This window comes from Hylaeus anthracinus, unplaced genomic scaffold, assembly GCF_026225885.1.
Source record: "Hylaeus anthracinus isolate JK02 unplaced genomic scaffold, UHH_iyHylAnth1.0_haploid 11994, whole genome shotgun sequence".
Classification (NCBI taxonomy): Eukaryota; Metazoa; Arthropoda; class Insecta; order Hymenoptera; family Colletidae; genus Hylaeus; species Hylaeus anthracinus.
The window spans coordinates 11,990,194-12,009,565 of record NW_026534341.1 but is presented as its reverse complement, the minus strand read 5'-3'; the positions used below and the strand labels follow the sequence as shown (position 1 = coordinate 12,009,565).

At 33.8% G+C, this 19,372-nt stretch overlaps 1 protein-coding gene and 1 long non-coding RNA gene across 16 annotated transcripts in view; one reads left to right on the top strand and one right to left on the bottom strand.

The window, feature by feature from the left end:
- Nucleotides 1-19,372, top strand: part of LOC128888523 (period circadian protein) — a 46,804-nt gene that overhangs the window by 1,610 nt on the left and 25,822 nt on the right. For 10 of the 15 annotated variants that reach the window (XR_008460282.1, XM_054145443.1, XM_054145449.1 and 7 more), the window contains 4 exons: nt 4,906-4,989; nt 10,894-11,078; nt 13,499-13,629; nt 16,633-16,831. Coding sequence is in view for 14 of the 15 variants with exons in the window: in XM_054145443.1 (XP_054001418.1) it covers nt 4,906-4,989; nt 10,894-11,078; nt 13,499-13,629; nt 16,633-16,831 (599 nt within the window). In the remaining variant the exon portion in view is untranslated. Of the gene's footprint in view, nt 1-4,905; nt 4,990-10,893; nt 11,079-13,498; nt 13,630-15,456; nt 15,729-16,632; nt 16,832-19,372 lie in introns of those variants that run through there. The other 5 variants (XM_054145450.1, XM_054145452.1, XM_054145444.1 and 2 more) reach the window with 3 other exon arrangements.
- On the bottom strand, nt 8,890-13,220 carry LOC128888687 (uncharacterized). Its single transcript, XR_008460319.1, has 4 exons — nt 12,171-13,220; nt 10,996-11,057; nt 10,277-10,484; nt 8,890-9,777 (listed from the first exon to the last, which is right to left on the bottom strand). It is a non-coding gene; the product is annotated as an uncharacterized LOC128888687 (long non-coding RNA).

Genomic DNA, 19,372 nt, shown 5'->3' with positions numbered 1-19,372 from the left:
ATATCAATCTCCAAGGAAATTTGGGTATCTTTACTTTTGAAAGCTTGGGTCATTAAAGCTCAGCCTAATTTTATAATGTTACTAAAGAAGCTTTTACATTAGTAAGTACTTCGTAAGGACTTTTACATTAGTCATCTTCATTCATTGGCGCAGAAAGTCGAATCTGTGCGAGGTGCTAGGATATCCAGCAGGTCTGTGGTGCACAGAGTATCGCAGGATGCTTGGCATTGACACGGTTTGCTACTGGTATAGGCGAGAGGCAGATGGAGAGTCTAGCGAACGAGAAAGATGGAAACTCGAACACTACGGTTAAGGCTAACTAGTTTCTTAGCGAAGCATGCCGGTTGCATTTCCACGTTCGCTTTTAATACACCCATACTCTAGCAAATTGCGAAACGCAGCGAAAAGAGGTCGAATGAATGCTAGATTACCGATTACCGCATTGTTGAAAGTGACTGAACTAAATGGCTCGCGCAGCTTAGACATGTGATTTGTTTTAGAGCAGAGAACTCGGAAGGAAAGAACCTTTTAATGTATTTTGGCAGAGTGGTAAAATATGGATCACGTGTATGTATTTGCTTATCTTTGCTGTATCAGATATTGCAGAGATTTTATTTTTTAATAACAATGTTTACTGACACTGCTACTCTTGGAAAACAGAGTTTATTTAAAAAAAATGAACTACTTAATATTTTCAAAAGATAAGTCCAATTAATTTGTTACTTATTTGGACAACATTGGAATGTACAGAGAAACACTGTAATTAAAATCAGCTTCAGTAATACTACAAATATTAGTAAACATGTTGAATTGTATAGAATATATTAATAAATTCTGCTTGAACGTGGATAGTTATTTCTATACAACTTGGCTCATACATATGATACATCTTCATAACTACATGAGTAATAATTCTATTAATAACTGTAATTGATAACGCCGGATAATAATTATTATTCGGTTCATTGTAGTGCATGGACTTCCTATTGTCACGTTGTAAAATTCTACAATATTCGGACACGTGTTGTACGTCATGTTTTTGTCATCCGAAACACGTGTCCGAATATATAATCTTACCACAACGTGACAAGGGGAGCTCCTTGTCTTATACTGAATCATATAACAACAGGTGTTCATATACTTTCACATTTTGGAATCAATTTTTATTTGATATTAATTATTACATTTTTCGATAATTATTTTGTACAAATACAGATTTATATTTGGACATGGTCCGCAATCTAGTTTGTTTATTATCGGTATTACATTCTGGAGTCAACTTTTATTTTATTTGAATTATTACATTTTTCGACATACATTTTATACAAATAAGAACTTGCGTTCGTTACATAGTTTGCAATTAAATTTATTTATTAATGACATCCATGAAGCTAATTTTAACTGAACTCGTTCTTTATAGTTCGTTAATTCTCTTTTAATAAAATTTCCGTGTGTCTTCATCAGTTCTCAAGAATGGGAGTTGAAACTCTTAAGGGTTGTTTCACCCTCTATACTTGAAACACTGTTGATACAATATACTTATCCCTTATTTTTGCGAGAAAGAACGAACCGAAGAAACAACCTTGCAAAGTTTAATTAAAATTTCAGAGTTGTTACGATAACAAGACAGCAACCAAACAATAATAGGGTCATTTAGAATGCCCAAGTTAGAATTGATATTTCCAATTGTTACGAATCTGTTGAACCGTCCGTCACATTTATAGCATATATATTTTTCATCGCCACCAGCACAGATATAGCATATCTCGCACGTTTCCGAAACATGCAACCATTTTCCTATTGGCAACGTGCAGCTGCATGCAACGTGCTCATACACCATCGCCGTATCGTGATGCTCGAATACAGAAGCACGTCTTTCTATGTTTTGCGTCAATAATCCTCTGTTTGTCCGTGTGTTCGTGACAAATTTTCCATATACCATACAACCAATAAATTACGAACGGTTTTACGTATACGTGCAATTGAAAACGAGCGACAAAGTGTAAGCTTCGCGAACATATATTTCCGTCACGTGTAACTTCAGAGGTGGGAGAAATTCTATTCGTGTAATACACTACGAATAAAACCGCCTTGTTATTCATTCGATTCAACAGGTAGTATTTCATTTATTCGTTGTGAAATATATATTATTTTGTGGAACAAATTCTAATTTATTTTCAACGAGTGAGTGATGCAGTTGCTTATAATTATTTATATTTTAATTGTTTATCGTTTATTCATTATTCGATGTTATCATCTAGATAAGAATGTTTGTCATCTTTGAATTTTTATATGGATAAAAATCTTGAACGACGAATAAGAGATTAACAGTTTTTTTTATTCGTTACTCATCAGTTAGAACGTAAATAGACAGTCGAATAAATAGATGTACGTTTGGCTTTATTCGTCATCTATTTATTCGAATCAAATTTTGCCCATAGGCGAGTAACTGCTCAAGTATTTTTTAAATAATTTTGTGACCGGTGCTTTCGATCGAGTTGCAACTGATGGGTACAAATTAATTATAAATAATTAAAGAGGATAATCCTATTTAATTAATTATAAATAATTAAAGAGGATAATCCTATTTGTCTTTTTTGGAACGAACAGATGTTATTCTTATAATTTTAGTTATTAAGAATATTGAAGAATAATTTGATGGCTACCAAACTTTGTACATGTACACTTAAGATTTAAGTATGCAATATATAGATTCATTGTAACGGGGATCATATCGAGAAATTAGATGGTTGGTAGCTTAACATAACAGAATGACAAATAAATACATCTACTTAAACTTAAATTAATAAATGATGAAACATAAAGGTACAGAATGAACATTCGCTAAATTCATTTAAACTATACATCAACTATATATTTAACGTAATTATGAAAACATGGTACCTAGCTTGGCAGATTAATTTCATATGTTTGCAACATTCATGGAATTAGGGATCAACTATATACTGCAATTAAAGAAATACGGTTCTTTGCTCGGCACATTATTGAAACATATTTGTAAATTCATTTAAATTATAGACGAACTGTATGGCGATAAATCGGCGTGGAATATTTCGGGAACATGTAAAATTTCGCCGTTAACTTCCTTTTTGTTTAAATATTTGGTTAATGTGTGCGGTTTCCTTGGCACCATTCGACGCGGAGCCCTGAAACGGAATCGATAGCCTGAACCCGTGGTCCCGTTCGACGGTTCTAGTCACGGGGCCACGAGCGTGAAGCAGACCTTATGCAATAATTTTTCCTACTAAAACGAGGTGCAACAAATGTAGGAGCTCCGTGTGCCCCTTCTCTTGCGAATAATGAGGCCAGTGAAAGGCCAGAAAGACCCCGACGTAAGGGCCGATCGCGGTGGTCACGTTTGCCGAACATGTGATCGAACCTTTTTCCTCGCCTCCCTCTCGCTGTTCCGCGACTGGTTTCGCGGATTTTGTGCCAGCTAAACGCGACTTTCGCGGCGACGCGACGGTTTAATCGGCCAATGGGCCGAGGCCGTTTGAGAAATGCGCTTTTGCAAAATTCCGTCTAGCTCGCACGTAATCGTCTAGCGTCGAAGAGAACGGAATTTGGAGGATGTTAAGCATCCTCAGAATTTCTTTTAGAATGATTTTTACACCCTTAGTTTACGGAACGAGAATTTTTGTTGGGTTTAATTTATAATTATGAATCTTTCCTCGTGGAATGTAAAATTAATGAAGACACTAATTAATGAATTATGTTTATTATATCAAACATTGAAAGTATTGCAATATTGAGTGTTTGATAATTAATTCATATTTGAGCTGGTTATGTTAATTTTTGATTAATATAATACATAAAATATAATATAAATAATGTAATAGTATAAAATATCAACTCATTTCATTCACTCGAAATCAATTTCATTGATTGGTATAAAATATCATTAATAAAGAATATGTTATACTGTTTAAAAAATAAACATTGAAAGTGCTGCAATATTGAGCGTTTGATAATTAATTCATATTTGAGCTGGTTATGTTAATTTTTGATTAATATAACATATAAAATATAATATAAATAATGTAATAGTATAAAATATCAACTCATTTCATTCACTCCAAATCAATTTCATTAATTGGTATAAAATATCATTAATAAAGAATATATTACACTGTTTAGAAAATAAAGCTTATTCTTCTTTGGACTTCAATTCTTTACATGAATCTGTAAAAATATAATTTTTCATAAGCATCCCCAGTGTATTAATTAAAAATCTAAATCTCAAAGTCCGTTGACAATCACATGTAGAAGCGTTCAGTAGTAAGAGACATCCGTAGTTAGACCGTCTGAATAAGCGCCGCAGTAGTATAGTCAATTAATGGTCAGACCTTATGGGCGCTTGAATTCTACGATTATAATCGATACTCTCGAACAAGACCATTCCAAGGAATGTCTTCGATCTTATGAGACTCACTGAGACGCACACTTTTGCCTTATATACATCTAACAGTAAATCTACTAATGAACTTAATAATTAACTTACTAATGAAATTCAATGATAAACTACCTTTTTGTACTGTACGCTATCACTACATTGCAAATATTTATGTATTTGATATTTATCCACTTATGGCAAATGAAAATGCACAAATGGAAAATGTATAAAATATCAACAATGATATAAACATTATACTGTTTAGAAGATAAGACATTCTTTCATACAACTTTCAATTATTTTTCTGTTATGTGAAAATATGAATTTGTATAAACTTCTGTAGTCGAATAATAACAATTATAAATGTATCGATTTTTTTAAATATTTTGAAATCGACCTGCTGTAGTACAATTCCATTTGAATTCCATTTTTACCAGAATCATTTATTAAGCTTTCTTAAATTAATATTCCATGTTTATCGTGTGTTTCAGCAGTGGCAGCTCAATTTCGAGAAACAGCAACCGCTCAGCGAGTAGCGGTTATTGCGGTAGGCGTCCCTCGACATTTGGATCCAGGTAAAACACACCATTCGAATTACTTTATCGTATCGTTGAACACTGAAAAGGAAGAAGAAAATTGGTACGAACAGAAGCAATCGCGACGATCGATATACATATTGCATGTTGAACATTTCTCGGGTCGCTCTCATCGGATTGTATAGTGCAATATTATCGATACGAGAAGGACAAGCATTGAATCTAGTTCAAATAATTGACAATCTAATTACGACCTCGACTTCAGCAAACATGAGTAAGGAATCCAGTAGAAAGTAACTTATCTCTCTTGGCTAGCTTTACGTAAGGGGTAACTAGGTAAAACAGTCCCACCGTGTATCTGACGCACCCCCATTCTATCAGAATGCTACATGACCTACTTATTGTCTTGTAGTCTTGGACAATATCTTGTCTGGTGGCTATACGTTCTTAGCGATAGGAAATTTTTTGAATAAATTATAAATCTCACTGGTCGTGACCTTGAACATTTGTAATAAATTTTAGACTTATTCGATTCTAGGAGGTGATATTTTAAATTAATTGGAAGTATTTTTTGTTAGAGGGACATTTGAAATAAATTATAAATCTCATTGGTCGTAAACTTGGACATTTGTAATAAATTGGAGACTTATTTGATTCTAGGAGGTGATATTTTAAATTAATTGGAAATTTCTATTTTGTTAGAGGGACATTTGAAATAAATTATAAATCTCATTGGTCGTGAGCTTGGACATTTGTAATAAATTGGAAATTTCTTTTTAGCGAGAGCCACATTTGAAATAAATTAGAAATCTCATTGGTCGTGTGCTAGGATATTGTAATAAATAAATATTGTAATAAATGTGAGACTCGTTCGATTCTAAGAAAGAAATTAGAAATTTCATTACTCGTGAGCTAGGATATTTGATATAAATTGGAAATTTCTTTGGATTGTACTTATTACAACAGTGATTATTCCAGACGTGGTTCAAAGTGATTCCATAAGCTCAACACTCTTAAATTTGAAACTTTTGCTAGCGATAGTATCGAGCCCCACAAGTAGTGGAAGTTATTCGACGCGCGACGTTGAACAATCATAGTAGTCAACCATTCGCAGGCGTCTATTTACGTCCTGGAAGGCAAGCCTACAGCGGTTTACGGTAAAATTAGTAACCGAGTACTACTACTGTTGTAGCCAACAACATTAAATGGGTATTACATGGTAACGTGTACTGATCAAGGGGAACGTGCTCCCTGATAGAAGAGTTATCCAATTTGAAATTCAAATACGCAACAATACTGTAAGAACCTGCTTATCGTTTGAGATTATTCCTGCATACAATTATGATTAGTTTTTATAAACTGTTACGTAACTCTTTCCGGATCTGGATCGCAGTCAGTGAACGATTTTCCTGAATAAATAAAATAAACTTTTGAATAAATTATTTAAAGAGAAGATAATCGTTTTAAAGGCGAACACGAGTTGCTGATAGGTGCAAAAAACCTAGCAGGACAATTGGTTACTTTTGTTACAATTGTTGTAATTATAAACATAAATAAATTATAAAAATAAATAAAAACTCGAGAATTATAAAGAATTTTCTACAAATTATAATAATCTAAGACCAAACATTTGGTCTCTATTTCAACAAATCAAAATAAATTTATTTTATATGTCACATACAACATTTATTTGAGTTTATTTACTTCGATTTCAACAAAAATAATAATTGAACACCAAACGCTTAGTCTTCGTTTCAATAAATCAAAATTAATTGATTTATTCTTTTCATATGCCATCAAAATTATTAACACTATTTACTCAATTTATTTATATACAAAAAGAATAGAATTATATACAATTTATTGCGATTTCATGAAATCAAATTATAAATTTCTAAACAGTGCAAGAAATGACCTCTTAGTCATCGTTTTTTATTTCTCATTCAAGAACAATCGCGATTCATTCCAATACATTTATTATTTCTAAAATGCAAACACCAACCTGTTTGCTCGAGCGAATATTGCCACGATCAACTCTGATCCGCAGGTATCCGCGTAATGGGACCGTCGGTGGTTCGTTTAATCGTCATTGCTTTTTATTTCCGTGATAGACACGTACGTATGCGGTCGTTCCATAATTACCACGTTTGCGAAGGTGACACGTCCAGGACGTACACTGTCTCGTTGTACGTGAATTTTTAGCACGCGTCACATCTTGCGCATACATGGAACGATTGCATTCAGTTACGAGAAAGCGCGCACAAACGATCGCTGTAAACATTGATGCATGTGCCGTGCCACGTGCCTGGCAATGTCGCCATTGGCGTCGGCCTACGTGGCTTGAGATATCCCCACGTATTGTTGCATAATCCGGATGGACCGTCGCGCTGTTATAATAAATCAACGTCCACTCCGCAAATTACATTGGAAAATCGGTCTATTTCTGATTTCGCGCGTGGGCGTTGCCGAAAGAGAGAAAAAAAATAAAAAAAAAAACCGGATATTTGAACATTGCGATTGAAGATTACAAGAAAATTGTTTGTTGGTCACAATAACCAAATGGAAATGTGATCTTTTTCGAAAAGAAAAATAATAATTGAACACCAAACGCTTAGTCTTCGTTTAACAAATCAAAATTAATTGATTTATTCTTTTCATATGCCATCTAACAAAATCATTAACACTATTTACTCACTTTATTTATACACAAAAAGAATAGAATTATATACAATTCATTGTGATTTCATAAAATCGGATTATAAATTTCTAAACTGTGCAAAAAATGACCTCTTAGTCATCGGTTTCTTATTTCTCATTCAAGAACAATCGCGATTCATTCCAATACATATCTTCATTCCATACAGATCTTTTTCTAAAAGAAAAGTGACGGAGTAAAGAGTATTTTTCTGAGCTCTCTTTGGGTATACAAATAGTTAAACACGAAGAGGTGCTTGTATACATGATTATAAAAATGTAAATAAAACCCGATAAATGAAAAGAACTCTGAATAAACTCATTTCTGTAAAAAAAGAAAAATATTAGTTCCAATTTAAAATGTGATAGCACTATTTTGTTTGAAAAGTGTGGAGGTAATAGAAAGTGTATGTAGCATAATATAGATAAATATATGTAGAAAATGTGGGGATGAAAATCGAACATGGAATGATGAAGAATAAAAAATAATTGCACATGTATATATTTTATAATATAATATATTACACATATATATAATATTATTATATATAATATTGTAGTATAAACAAACATATGAACTATAACTACAAAATAATAACAAATTATACAACGATATTCATCTAAAACATATTTAATTTTACGTAAGCACATTCGAAACTCTAAATAGATATTCAATAGAAATTCGAAGAATAAACGTGCGAAAATTGTTTTGCACAAGACAGTGTAGAAATGAGTTACATCGAGAGAACCTCTTCCAGTAAATGTACATGTAACACGGGTGATGTAAGTTCGTCATTCATGGACCATTATCTCAAAGACGGAAGTGGTCGGGTTGAACGATAGGCCTTACGGCTGCAAGAAAGCTTAGAAAGATCATTAGAGAAATTCGCTTTCTCCTTCTGATGTAACGAATGCAGTCACGATTCGACGTTTGTTATGTGTAGCATTTTTCTGGTCGATGCTTTTCCTGGAGAAAGTTATCTCGCGTAACCGATCCGTGGGAGGTCTACTAAGTATACTCAAGTATGCTTTCTTGTATTAGGGAGACCAGAAAGTAATGTCGTTGCTGCAAATGCAAATACTTGTTTATTATTTACCAGCTCACCGTGTACCAATCAATTTTTATCGATCAGGTATTGAACAATTGCATACTAGATGGCAGAAGGTTATTGATAACGAGGACAATTACATAATTGATTAAAAATAAGAACATATGATGAATTTATTTGTTTGAAAGAATTTATTTAATGTAAAAGAAACGACATTACTTTCTGGCCCCCCTAATACACTCGAATATTTGTTTAAACATCTATTCAGTTGAATGTAAAATTGAAGATATTACAGGTTAATTAAGGGTTTCCAAAAGGGCCTTCAAGGTTTTATTTTCTGGTAACAAAATTTAATAACAATTTAAATACACATTTAAATTTATTTTTATTCAATTTATATTTAAGTTTCAATACAAGATCTCTTCGAAGGTTCTTCCAATTTTCATTTATTTTTACTTTTTATATATTAGGTGGACTGGAATGTAATGTCGATTATTTTACATTAAATTCAAACAAATTTTGAATAAACTCCATTTTTTAATTAATTATGTAATCGCCGTCGTTATCAACAGCCTTTTGCCATTTAGTGTAAAAATTTTGAATGCCGGATCGATAAAAATCAATGAGCTAGCGAGTGATAAGCAAGTATTTCAAATTGAAAAAACGACATTACTTGCCAGTCCACCTAATACATGATAGAAATCTAATCACCCTTTGACTTTGAAACTTTCTTTTCATAACAATAAAAGGAGCGTTTATGTAACAAATTAACCTGCAACTCGTGTTCGCGTGCGTATGTGTTTCATTCGTTGCTTCAACGAAACGCACACTTATTTTTAGAATATTTGTAGTTGATATCTCATTCCAGTGTGTTAGGGATATCAACGTTTCTAGTATCACGTTGAACAGAACGTGAGAAGTCTGATACCTTCCGCTTGCGACGCTATAGTTTACTATGCTGAGATGTTCCCACACAATAGTCGAACGAATCTTGCGATAAGATTCTGCTGGAATTATTGAAAACTTACTCTGCTGTAAGTCCGTCGATGATCTAACTTTCAGTACGAATTATTGCAAGCTGATTCTAGCGCAAACAGAAAGTATTTAATTTCAAAAATTTAAGCCAATCTGATGCATCACTAATTGCTAAATAAATATTAATTATAATATTAATTATTTTAATATTATTTTAATTAATTAATATTAATTAAATTAATTATAATATAAATATTAAATACATAAGTTATATTACAATAATCAGGCAGCTGTTGTTCTTTGAATAATAAAATCTTTAAATTTCTTTAACTCGTTTGGTAGCATAAACTTGATAAGAATATATTGTAAATTCATTTATAAACATTAATGTTCGTTTTAGTTCTTGTGCAATCGAGCATAAAACCTACTTTCAGACAACAAGGGACAATGTTTATCATTAACACTTATTTAGCAAATGCTGACTTAGGTTTGCCGCTGCTAATTACTTAATTTCTAATTAATACATACTTTATTAGTATACGACTAATCTAACAAATTACTCATTCGATTAATAACGTCAAAAGTAAAATTCTCCAGATAAGCCTTACCGATAAATCCAGTTAGCAGACTCAGCATGAAACACAATAATATTGCTCTTCACACCAAACCAATTAATATTATCAAACGATTAACTATGACGATTAATGAGAGCATAAAGATATATTGAAAATTTCTTTTTCTCGAATTTTAGGATCCATTTTGAGGGTCATAGGACCTGTCATCGATCGCGATTGCTTCATTTGCCAAATTCTCCCTCTGAAATATGATTAGACTCAGAAAATATTAAATAATTAAATATAACTCGTCCGTACCAATTTTTCAATGTACAAAGGTGTCCCAGCCTTAGTGATACAATATAGTTGTTATACAATACTACAATATACAATATATTACTACAATATAGTAGTATATGGTTTCATTTGAGAAACGAAACTTGACCATCATCTCTCGTTAAATATCAAAGTTAACAAAAATTCCTTCCCGCTGAAACATGAGCCCCACTTTACCATGCAATTTCTATATTTGAAATTTTCCATTCGGCTAATAGTTTTGAAGTTAGAGCGCTGTATCACTAAGGCTGGGACATCCTGTATAATAATGTTGTTCGCTAGACGAGACTAGAACTTTCTTTCCATTTGTACATGTAACGTCTTCGCGAATATAGCAATGAAGCCCTACCGCAGCCAATCAGCAAAAGAAAGGATAAAGAACACAAGAAGAAGAAGTCGAAGGCGATCTTGGCTGTTAACACCGAGTCAAACGTTACCTTGAAAAACGCCAGCACACCACCAGAGGCAGTCTCCTATACTGTCGTCGTCTTATCGAAACCTGTACTTGAAAAGAAACCAGGTTGGTTGTGATCAAAAAATGGCCGAGTAGAAGTGCACGTTTACTTCACTTTTATTTAACACTAAACCTACCACAACCGATCAAATGTCCGTTTTCAAACTTATGTATACAGTTTTTATATGCGGTATACGAATTACATCGTATATTAGTTTATACATTATTGAATTTAATTCCAAGTAAAATATTTTTGCATTCAATCCATTCACTACCAACTGATGTCTCGTAGTTCAAATTGGTTCCAATTACTCGAGGGATAAGTGTATAGACTTTTGAGTCACGAATTATTGCAAAAGAAAATCGCAAATTTTTTTTTTTTTTTAACAACAAATTTAATATCACTTTCTGTTGTATTAACTCTTAAATGTCCTAAGTTTCCAATTTCATACCGGACTTTTAAATCGAATCGTACACTCGCATTCAGTTTGTTTTTAATATTTGGCTGTACACGGTCTATCTAAAAAGAAACCGAACTGTTGCTATAAAAAGAAAAAAAGTACAAGTAAAGTTTGTACACACGCGTTTATTTACTCAAAATGATCTCCCTCTGCGTCAATACAGCGTGTAGACCGCGTAATTAACATTTCGAAGGACCTTTGCAGTGCAAGACTGCAATTGCTGTTTTGACACTGCATTGACGCAGAGGGAGATTATTTTGAGTAAATAAACGTGTGTGTACAAACTTTACTTGTACTTTTTTCTTTTTATAGCAAAAGTTCGGTTTCTTTTTAGACAGACCGTGTATGTGTGTTACCATTGCGTAGTGTTCTTTTGAACAAAAGTTACAAAAATAAACGTCAGTTGACAAAATTGTTCAAACGATGAATACATTGATATCTTTTTAAATTTAATTTGTAAAATCAGGCTTTTAAGGGTTAAATCGTGGCGCCTTAAATGCTTTAAATTCACCTGGCAGTAATGGGTTGATTAAAAAAAGTGTCTTTAAGATTAGTTATTTGTTCTATTAGTTATTTTAATCGCAGTAGTGTCACACTGTGAATAGTCACACATGAACGTAGGTTTAGTGTTAAATTTGTCGGACAACAAAATAACTCAGTTTAGAGTTCATAAAGTCAATCCCAGAAGTATTCTTACCCCTAAAAAAATGTGACGACTTTTTTTTTACAATCAATCCACGTAGGGTGTCCGAATAATTACACATGGCGGTGGAGTTAAAACGTCGGTGTCAAAACGAAACATTCTAAACACGGCTCTCCTTCTGTTCCTTTTATATAATCGCTCGGTACTATTCCGCGAACAAAGGGATAGGATCGAGCTCTCGGTTAGTCCAGCCATCGAATCGAGCCAGGCTTTACATAACATCTAGATGCGTCTCCGATTTACGTAATTATTTACATAATTTTTAATAATCCGCCCCGAACAAAACTGATTCTCACGCAGGCTTTTTTCGTTCGGTCTGTTACGAGTCCTACGGCGTGTCCTGCGGCCAGGACACGCGTCCTACGACCGAGAATAGATCCGATTGCGTAATGGCGATGCCTCCGGATTGCTAGATCGTCACACCTTCGTTGCTCGCACGCACGCATGAATACCAGATTACGACAAGATCAAAAGCACGGTGCAAAAATATCTCTCGTATGCAACTGTAACGCGATTAACAGCTAACGGAGTCGCGACGGTTTCTCGATGAATGAAGCGAGAGTTGGATGCGAACATTGCCTCGTGTCAGCCAGGTGTATCCAGTCTTAGGACCCTTGTGAAACTAGGCGGTCAAACATTTACCGTTTTTTATTTTTAAGAGGAAAAATTTTCTCAATTTCGTATCAGTTTTAAAAATATTTTAGTAATTAATATACAGGGTGTCCCAGCATCGGTAGTACAACCGAGGTGGGGGTGATTCTACATAAAAAAACATATCGAAAATAAAGAATAAAATTTGTTCATTTGAGGTTTCGTTTTCGAGAAAATCGGTTTTGAACATTCAGCGAGTACGCGTACACGTAACTATGGTTTAGATGGATGGATCCCGATACAAGTCATATGTATGTTTATACATATGAGACTTATAAGTAGTATTCATATCATTAGTATCAAGATGATGTGCTGTATTACTCATTTCTGTCTACGGATTTAGAGTGAATTTAAAGTCTGGATCGAGATCCATTTATCTAGGCCATAGTTAAGTGTACCCGTACTCGCTTAATATTCAATTCAATTTCAATTTCACTCAAGTGAAAAAATGTTATTACTTATTTTCGATTTGTTTTTTCATGTAGAATCACCTTCTTCTCGGTTGTACCACCGATGCTGGGACACTCTGTATAACGGGGTACAAAGAAATACTTGTCAGACAATTTTTACGATGTTGCTTTCAACGCGATTTCTATCCACGAAAGACAAAATAAGATAATCACGTCTAAACGCAATGTAACGAAAGGAAATTTCTGTTGGTTGTGCACAAGAAGAAATAGCTACTGTAGAATTGGTGGACGCAACCGATCCCGGAGAGCACAACGGCGATACCGTCACAGATGGCGAAGCAGGACTTGCTTCTCGTCCGAATCCTCTGGATGATTCCACCTCTCAAGCAAATGTTAGTATCCGTTGCAAAGCAACGGGGAATGGATTTATTTTAATAGTAATTGTGGTAGGAAAATACGTGTACTGAGTAGTTGGTGATCGTGTTTGTGGTTAGTTTTGGGAGAACGGGAATCGTTTAGACGATTTAATTAACCCTTTCAGACCTGGCGTTCACAATTGAGGACACAATATTTAAAAATCACGGACACTATCGTTTCGGGTGAATCTCCTTATTTTTGCACATGAGGATAGACCAGTTTTTCTCAAAAACAATACTATTAGGATTTAAAAAAATTTCGTCATACTAATTTTAGTCTATGTTAACCCTAAAAATTAGATACATTAGTACGAGAAAAAAAAATTATTCAGGTCTCAAAGGGTTAATCAAAGTAGCCTTTCTGTAGAATTCGAACGTCGACTTGACGATCTCGATCAGTCGATTCTTTTTCTCCTACAATATTTGTAGTACTCGATTGTGGGTGTCTCTTCAGGGAGGAACAAGATCGAGTAGAATTGGTGGAACTCTACCTTTCTACAATTTTTTCTGCTTAGTAGAAGGGACTTGAATGTGTTGAATTCTGCAACTGCATTAAATTAATTAAGTGGCTACAATTTTTAATTTTTAAACTGAATCGAACTCCTCGCTAAGTTTTAAAATTATTTTCTTAGCTTATGTAGTGCAACCATAAATCTTGTTTACTATGAAAGCAGTGTAAATCTATTCCTTTCTTTTTAATTTCTTCTAATGCATTCACTATTTGGCAAATAATTTTGATACTTTTCACGAACATAACGTCTCCGATAACTAGTCTGTGGATTTGTATGCATTTACAGGAAATTTGAATAAACAAGAAACTACAAAATCCATACAATATACAATAATATAAAAGAATATCGAAAGTAAAGTTCAATCCCATAAATATTCGTACCCTCTATGTCTATCGAAGAAATTTGTTTAAATTAAATGGCATATTTGATATTTTCGAGTGTATGGTTGTATAAATATGTTGATGTATATATAAATATATACACGTATAAGCTTGTTCATATACATATTTGTAATGAAAAATTCATGATATCATAAATATTATTTAATTTAGTCAATATTCTTCAATAGACAAGAGGGTACGAATGTTTATGGGATTGACCGTATATGTAATTTTCTAAAATCGTTAAGTGTCTTGCATAATTTGATTACGAGTTACGTAGTATATTTCGCGTAAAATAAAATAATAGAACTAAAATAAAAGAGTACCTTCTTAAGACGTCGAAACTTATGATTGACGGTAGGTTCAATTTTTGTACGTTTCCAAAGATTTTATTTTGCATAAAAATCCACAGTTTATCGGTGACCAATAACAGTATTGACGACGCTTGACGGTGCTATAAATTACTATTTGTCTACAGTCAGTGTAAGAAGTATTCGTACAGCAAACAATTTGAAACAAATGGTTCCTGTATAAATACTTATTACTAGACTGCGGATCTTTATGCATTTATAGGAAATTTGAATGTTCAAGAAGCTACAAAATGCAAACAATGTGCAAGAATATATAAAAGATTGAAAGTAAAGTTCGCGTTATAATATTTGCAAAATAAAACAGATTCCTATTTAGGTTCAATTTTTCTAGGCACGTTTGCGAAGATTTTATTTTTCATAAAGATCCGCAGTCTAATTATTACACTGACTGCATCTACTAATTTGAAATTTTAAAGTAAATGCTTTGCAAATAGTATCAACGGAAACTAAAATTCGGCCCAAGGAACGTTAACGTACATAGTTTTTTTTCCAAGAAATATTTAAAGATATCGCCGTGGTAAACATATCGAAAGTCACGTAGATAAGAGGCCACACCTATTGAACTTTCGAAACGTGACGTCACTCCGCGAGGGTCGTGTTTTGATTTTCCGCGAACAATGTGATCGCCGCACCCTACAGAGCTCTCAGTACGCTCCGTATCGCGAACGATTCGGACGTGCGACGGACCGTTCAAGAGTAAAACTTGTTCAATCAAACGTAGATATACTTGCATTCGAGTTTCAAGTCGCGTTTTGTGTCTCTGTAGTGTGTCTAAACGGCAGCAGCAAAGTTGGAGAAATTGTTTATAAAAGGTATAACATTTTCACGTTGTTCTTGATATTTTATGTAATTTCGCATTTATTCACATTCTCGTAGATCTCCTTACATTTCTATAAATACGTAATTGTATTGTAGTAGTAGATGTAGTAGTGGTGACAGCTTTATTTCTTTATCGCGTCGATATAGAAAGAGTTGGCGCCTATTCAAGCTATACATTTTACTTAGAATATAGACAGTCAGTGTAAGAAGTATTCGTACAGGAACCAATTGAATATAAAACTTCATATATTTATTTTATTAATACATTTTAGGGGGAGAAATAATTAACCAACATTCCTACATACTAGTATTGTATGTATTTTTACAGTAGAATTTGCGTAAATTAAGGTTTATTATTTTTAACCTCTTATTTCTTTTCTTATTAATTTTATTTTTAATTGGTTGCTGTACGAATACTTCGTACACTGACTGTATACGATACAATTACCTAAACCTTATTCTAGTTAAACATTTCTATCCTAAATTCTATTCTCTTATCCAGTAATTAACTAACGATATTCCCTTCTACTATTTAGTCTTTCATACTACTTTGTCAATAACTTTAATTTCTAATATAAATCATATCTTGAAATTATCTCTATTGTATCCCTATCCCCCCATTAAGTCCTCTGAGGTGACTGTGACTCCCAGCTTACTATCATTTGCTTTCCGTACTCCATAAATGCGTAAACATTCGCAGCCTAATTATTAACACCGAACCTACGAACAGTTAAAACACTTCTTACTAATTAAATGATAAATGAAACAATAATATATAATTTTTGTATCGTGTATAAGAAGTGTACAGAAAAGTTGGAAGGTTTAGTGGTAAATTTCATGGGATTACTCGGAATCTATGTTGAATTAAACCTGTTGCTTTCGTGTTGCATCCCACAGGAGGGATTCTGCGCGGTGATCTCGATGCACGACGGCCTGGTGCTGTACACGACATCCTCGATATGCTCGGCACTAGGCTATCCCAAGGACGCGTGGATAGGTCGTTCCTTCATCGATTATGTCCACCCCAAGGACAAGGCAACCCTGGCTGAACAGATCACGCGTGGAGTGGCCTCGCCGCAGGAAGACAGACCGAAAGGTATGATTTAACTCTTCCGTTCACCGCTAACGCGTACTACTGTGCGTAGCACGCGTACGAGACTGTTAGCGTTCACTTTGACACAGCAAACGACGCGAGAGATGATCGATACACTCGAAACCGAATCGAAGTTGTACTTATGAAAATATAAGAAGGATAGGATAATTAGCGCAACCCGTGGGACACGGGTCCCATGAAAATGACCGACACAGAGCTCACTGGTATTAGTTTCGTTAGACACCAGTTTTGTTAGACACCAGTTTTGTTAGACACCAGTTTTGTTAGACACCAGTTTTGTTAGACACCAGGTTTGTTAGACACCAGGTTTGTTAGACACCAGGTTTGTTAGACACCAGGTTTGTTAGACACCAGTTTTGTTAGCCACTAGTTTTGATTAACACTAGTTTTCTTAGTTACTGGTTTTGTTAGATACTAGTTTTGATTAACACTAATTTTGACCAACACTAGTTTTCTTAGCCACTAGTTTTGTTAGACACTACTTTTTATTAATAATAATTTTGACCAACTCTAGTTTTGATTAATACTAATTTAGACCAACACTAGTTTTGACCAACACTAGTTTTGATTAGTACCAGTATTGACCACGGTATACATCATTTGCGTGGACAATTATATACACTATATTAGATTGTTCCAAAAGTTTCCTTCATTTCATTAACGAATAATGCATACACAATATTTTATGTTTTGTATTACATTATCGAATTGCGTATCCACTTTGCTCCTATTACTGTTATAACATCACTTCTAAGAAAGTAGGTTGCCTTCTTATATAAAAATGTAACATAGAGTAACCTGAGTGCAAGTCATGAAAGACTCTTTTGGTACAAACCTAATAGTAGATAAATCTTTGAATTAAACGCAAAAAATGTACAGTGCTGTACAAAAGTTTTAGGTCACTTATGGTACATTACATCACTTACATTTTTATCGCGAATGAAAGAGTACAAATTTGTCTTTAATTTATATATAATATTTTGTTTTACCAATATTAGTGTACAGTGAACTGTTCGAAATTAGGTAAAAATAGTGTAAATTTAAAGAAGAGGTTAAATAATTAATTAATTATTAATTAATTAATTGTCAGTTAAAACTGGTGTCTCGAATTTTGGTCAGTGATGACTGTGCCGATCATTTCCACGGGGCCCTGGGACACAAGTACAGATGAGCCTGAATACGAATCGATACCGACTACACGAGACTCGTGTGAATCGATATGGACGATCGTGATGTTGTAGGACGCGACACAGATGATTTTGGACTTGCGCGATCTGAAAACTCGGCAGTGACAATTCCGCTCTCATGGGTCCTAATACTGACGACACGAGACACACGCGACCTGATAGAGATAATTATTAGGCTGATATTTAACTGTCTGGCGTTTCTTTAAAGACAATTAGGGTCGTTCCACGGGAAATCGAACAATAAATATAGCAACATCTCAAATTACTTAAGTATGTCTTTAGTGATATCTGGACGTATCTCAAAGGATTTTTACAAAATTATACGTTATATAAGTGTTTGACAATCAGTTTCTTTTTTTTAAATAATTATATAAGTATGTCGCAGTCTTTAGTGATATTTGAATGTATCTCGAAGGATTTTGACAAAATTACGCATTTTATGGTGTTTGAAATTCAGTTCTTTTTCAAATTGTACATATTTTTTTCCCAAAACTTTTGATCTTGAATTAATATACGGACGAGAATGGGCCTTTGGGAGCTTACACAGAAGATAGTGAAGTACTAAACAAAAATTGTGTTTACCATTTCTTTTACAATATTCCTTAAACAAATGCATAATTATATAGTTGCATAGTTACAAATGCATAATTATATAGTTGCATAGTTACAAATGCATAATTATATAGTTGCATAGTTATAAATGCATAATTATATATAATTGTATAGCGAACACGGTTTTAAAAATATAAACAAAATTGAGAATATAGTGCCATTTGTCCCTTTATAAGAAGCAACATTCAAAAATACTGTCTCTTTTTCAATCGTATTTAGTATATCATTATTCAACAATAGTTCCATAGGACAGAATTAATTTTCACACCTAATATTTTGTAACGAAGAACATATCACCTTAAATGTTCTTTCTTCCATTTTTAACCAAACTCCAAATAAGTGGAAATTTTCAAGTGTTCATAGTAACTTGACCACCCACTGTATTCCCTCAAGAAGAGATATCTGTGTCGCGGAGATACATTGGTTTTGGTGTTGTCGGTATCGGTTTTCACGAGTCGTCGAAGGTCGTTTACAGTGGGTCCCACGGGTTAGAATCACGTTGACATCGTGTCCCACGAATCCAAGAATTTTACGAATCTTGGTATCGTCGATATCGAGTTCCAGAACCTTTATCGTTGACATCCTCTACTATGAACTCTTATCTCCTCTGTATTCTCTCCTACCAGCCTCAATCTCTTCAATATCCTCAATACCCTCTCCTATGAGCCCTAATGTCCTTGATATCGTGTTTCACGAGCCTTGGTGTCGTCTTTATCGAGCTCCA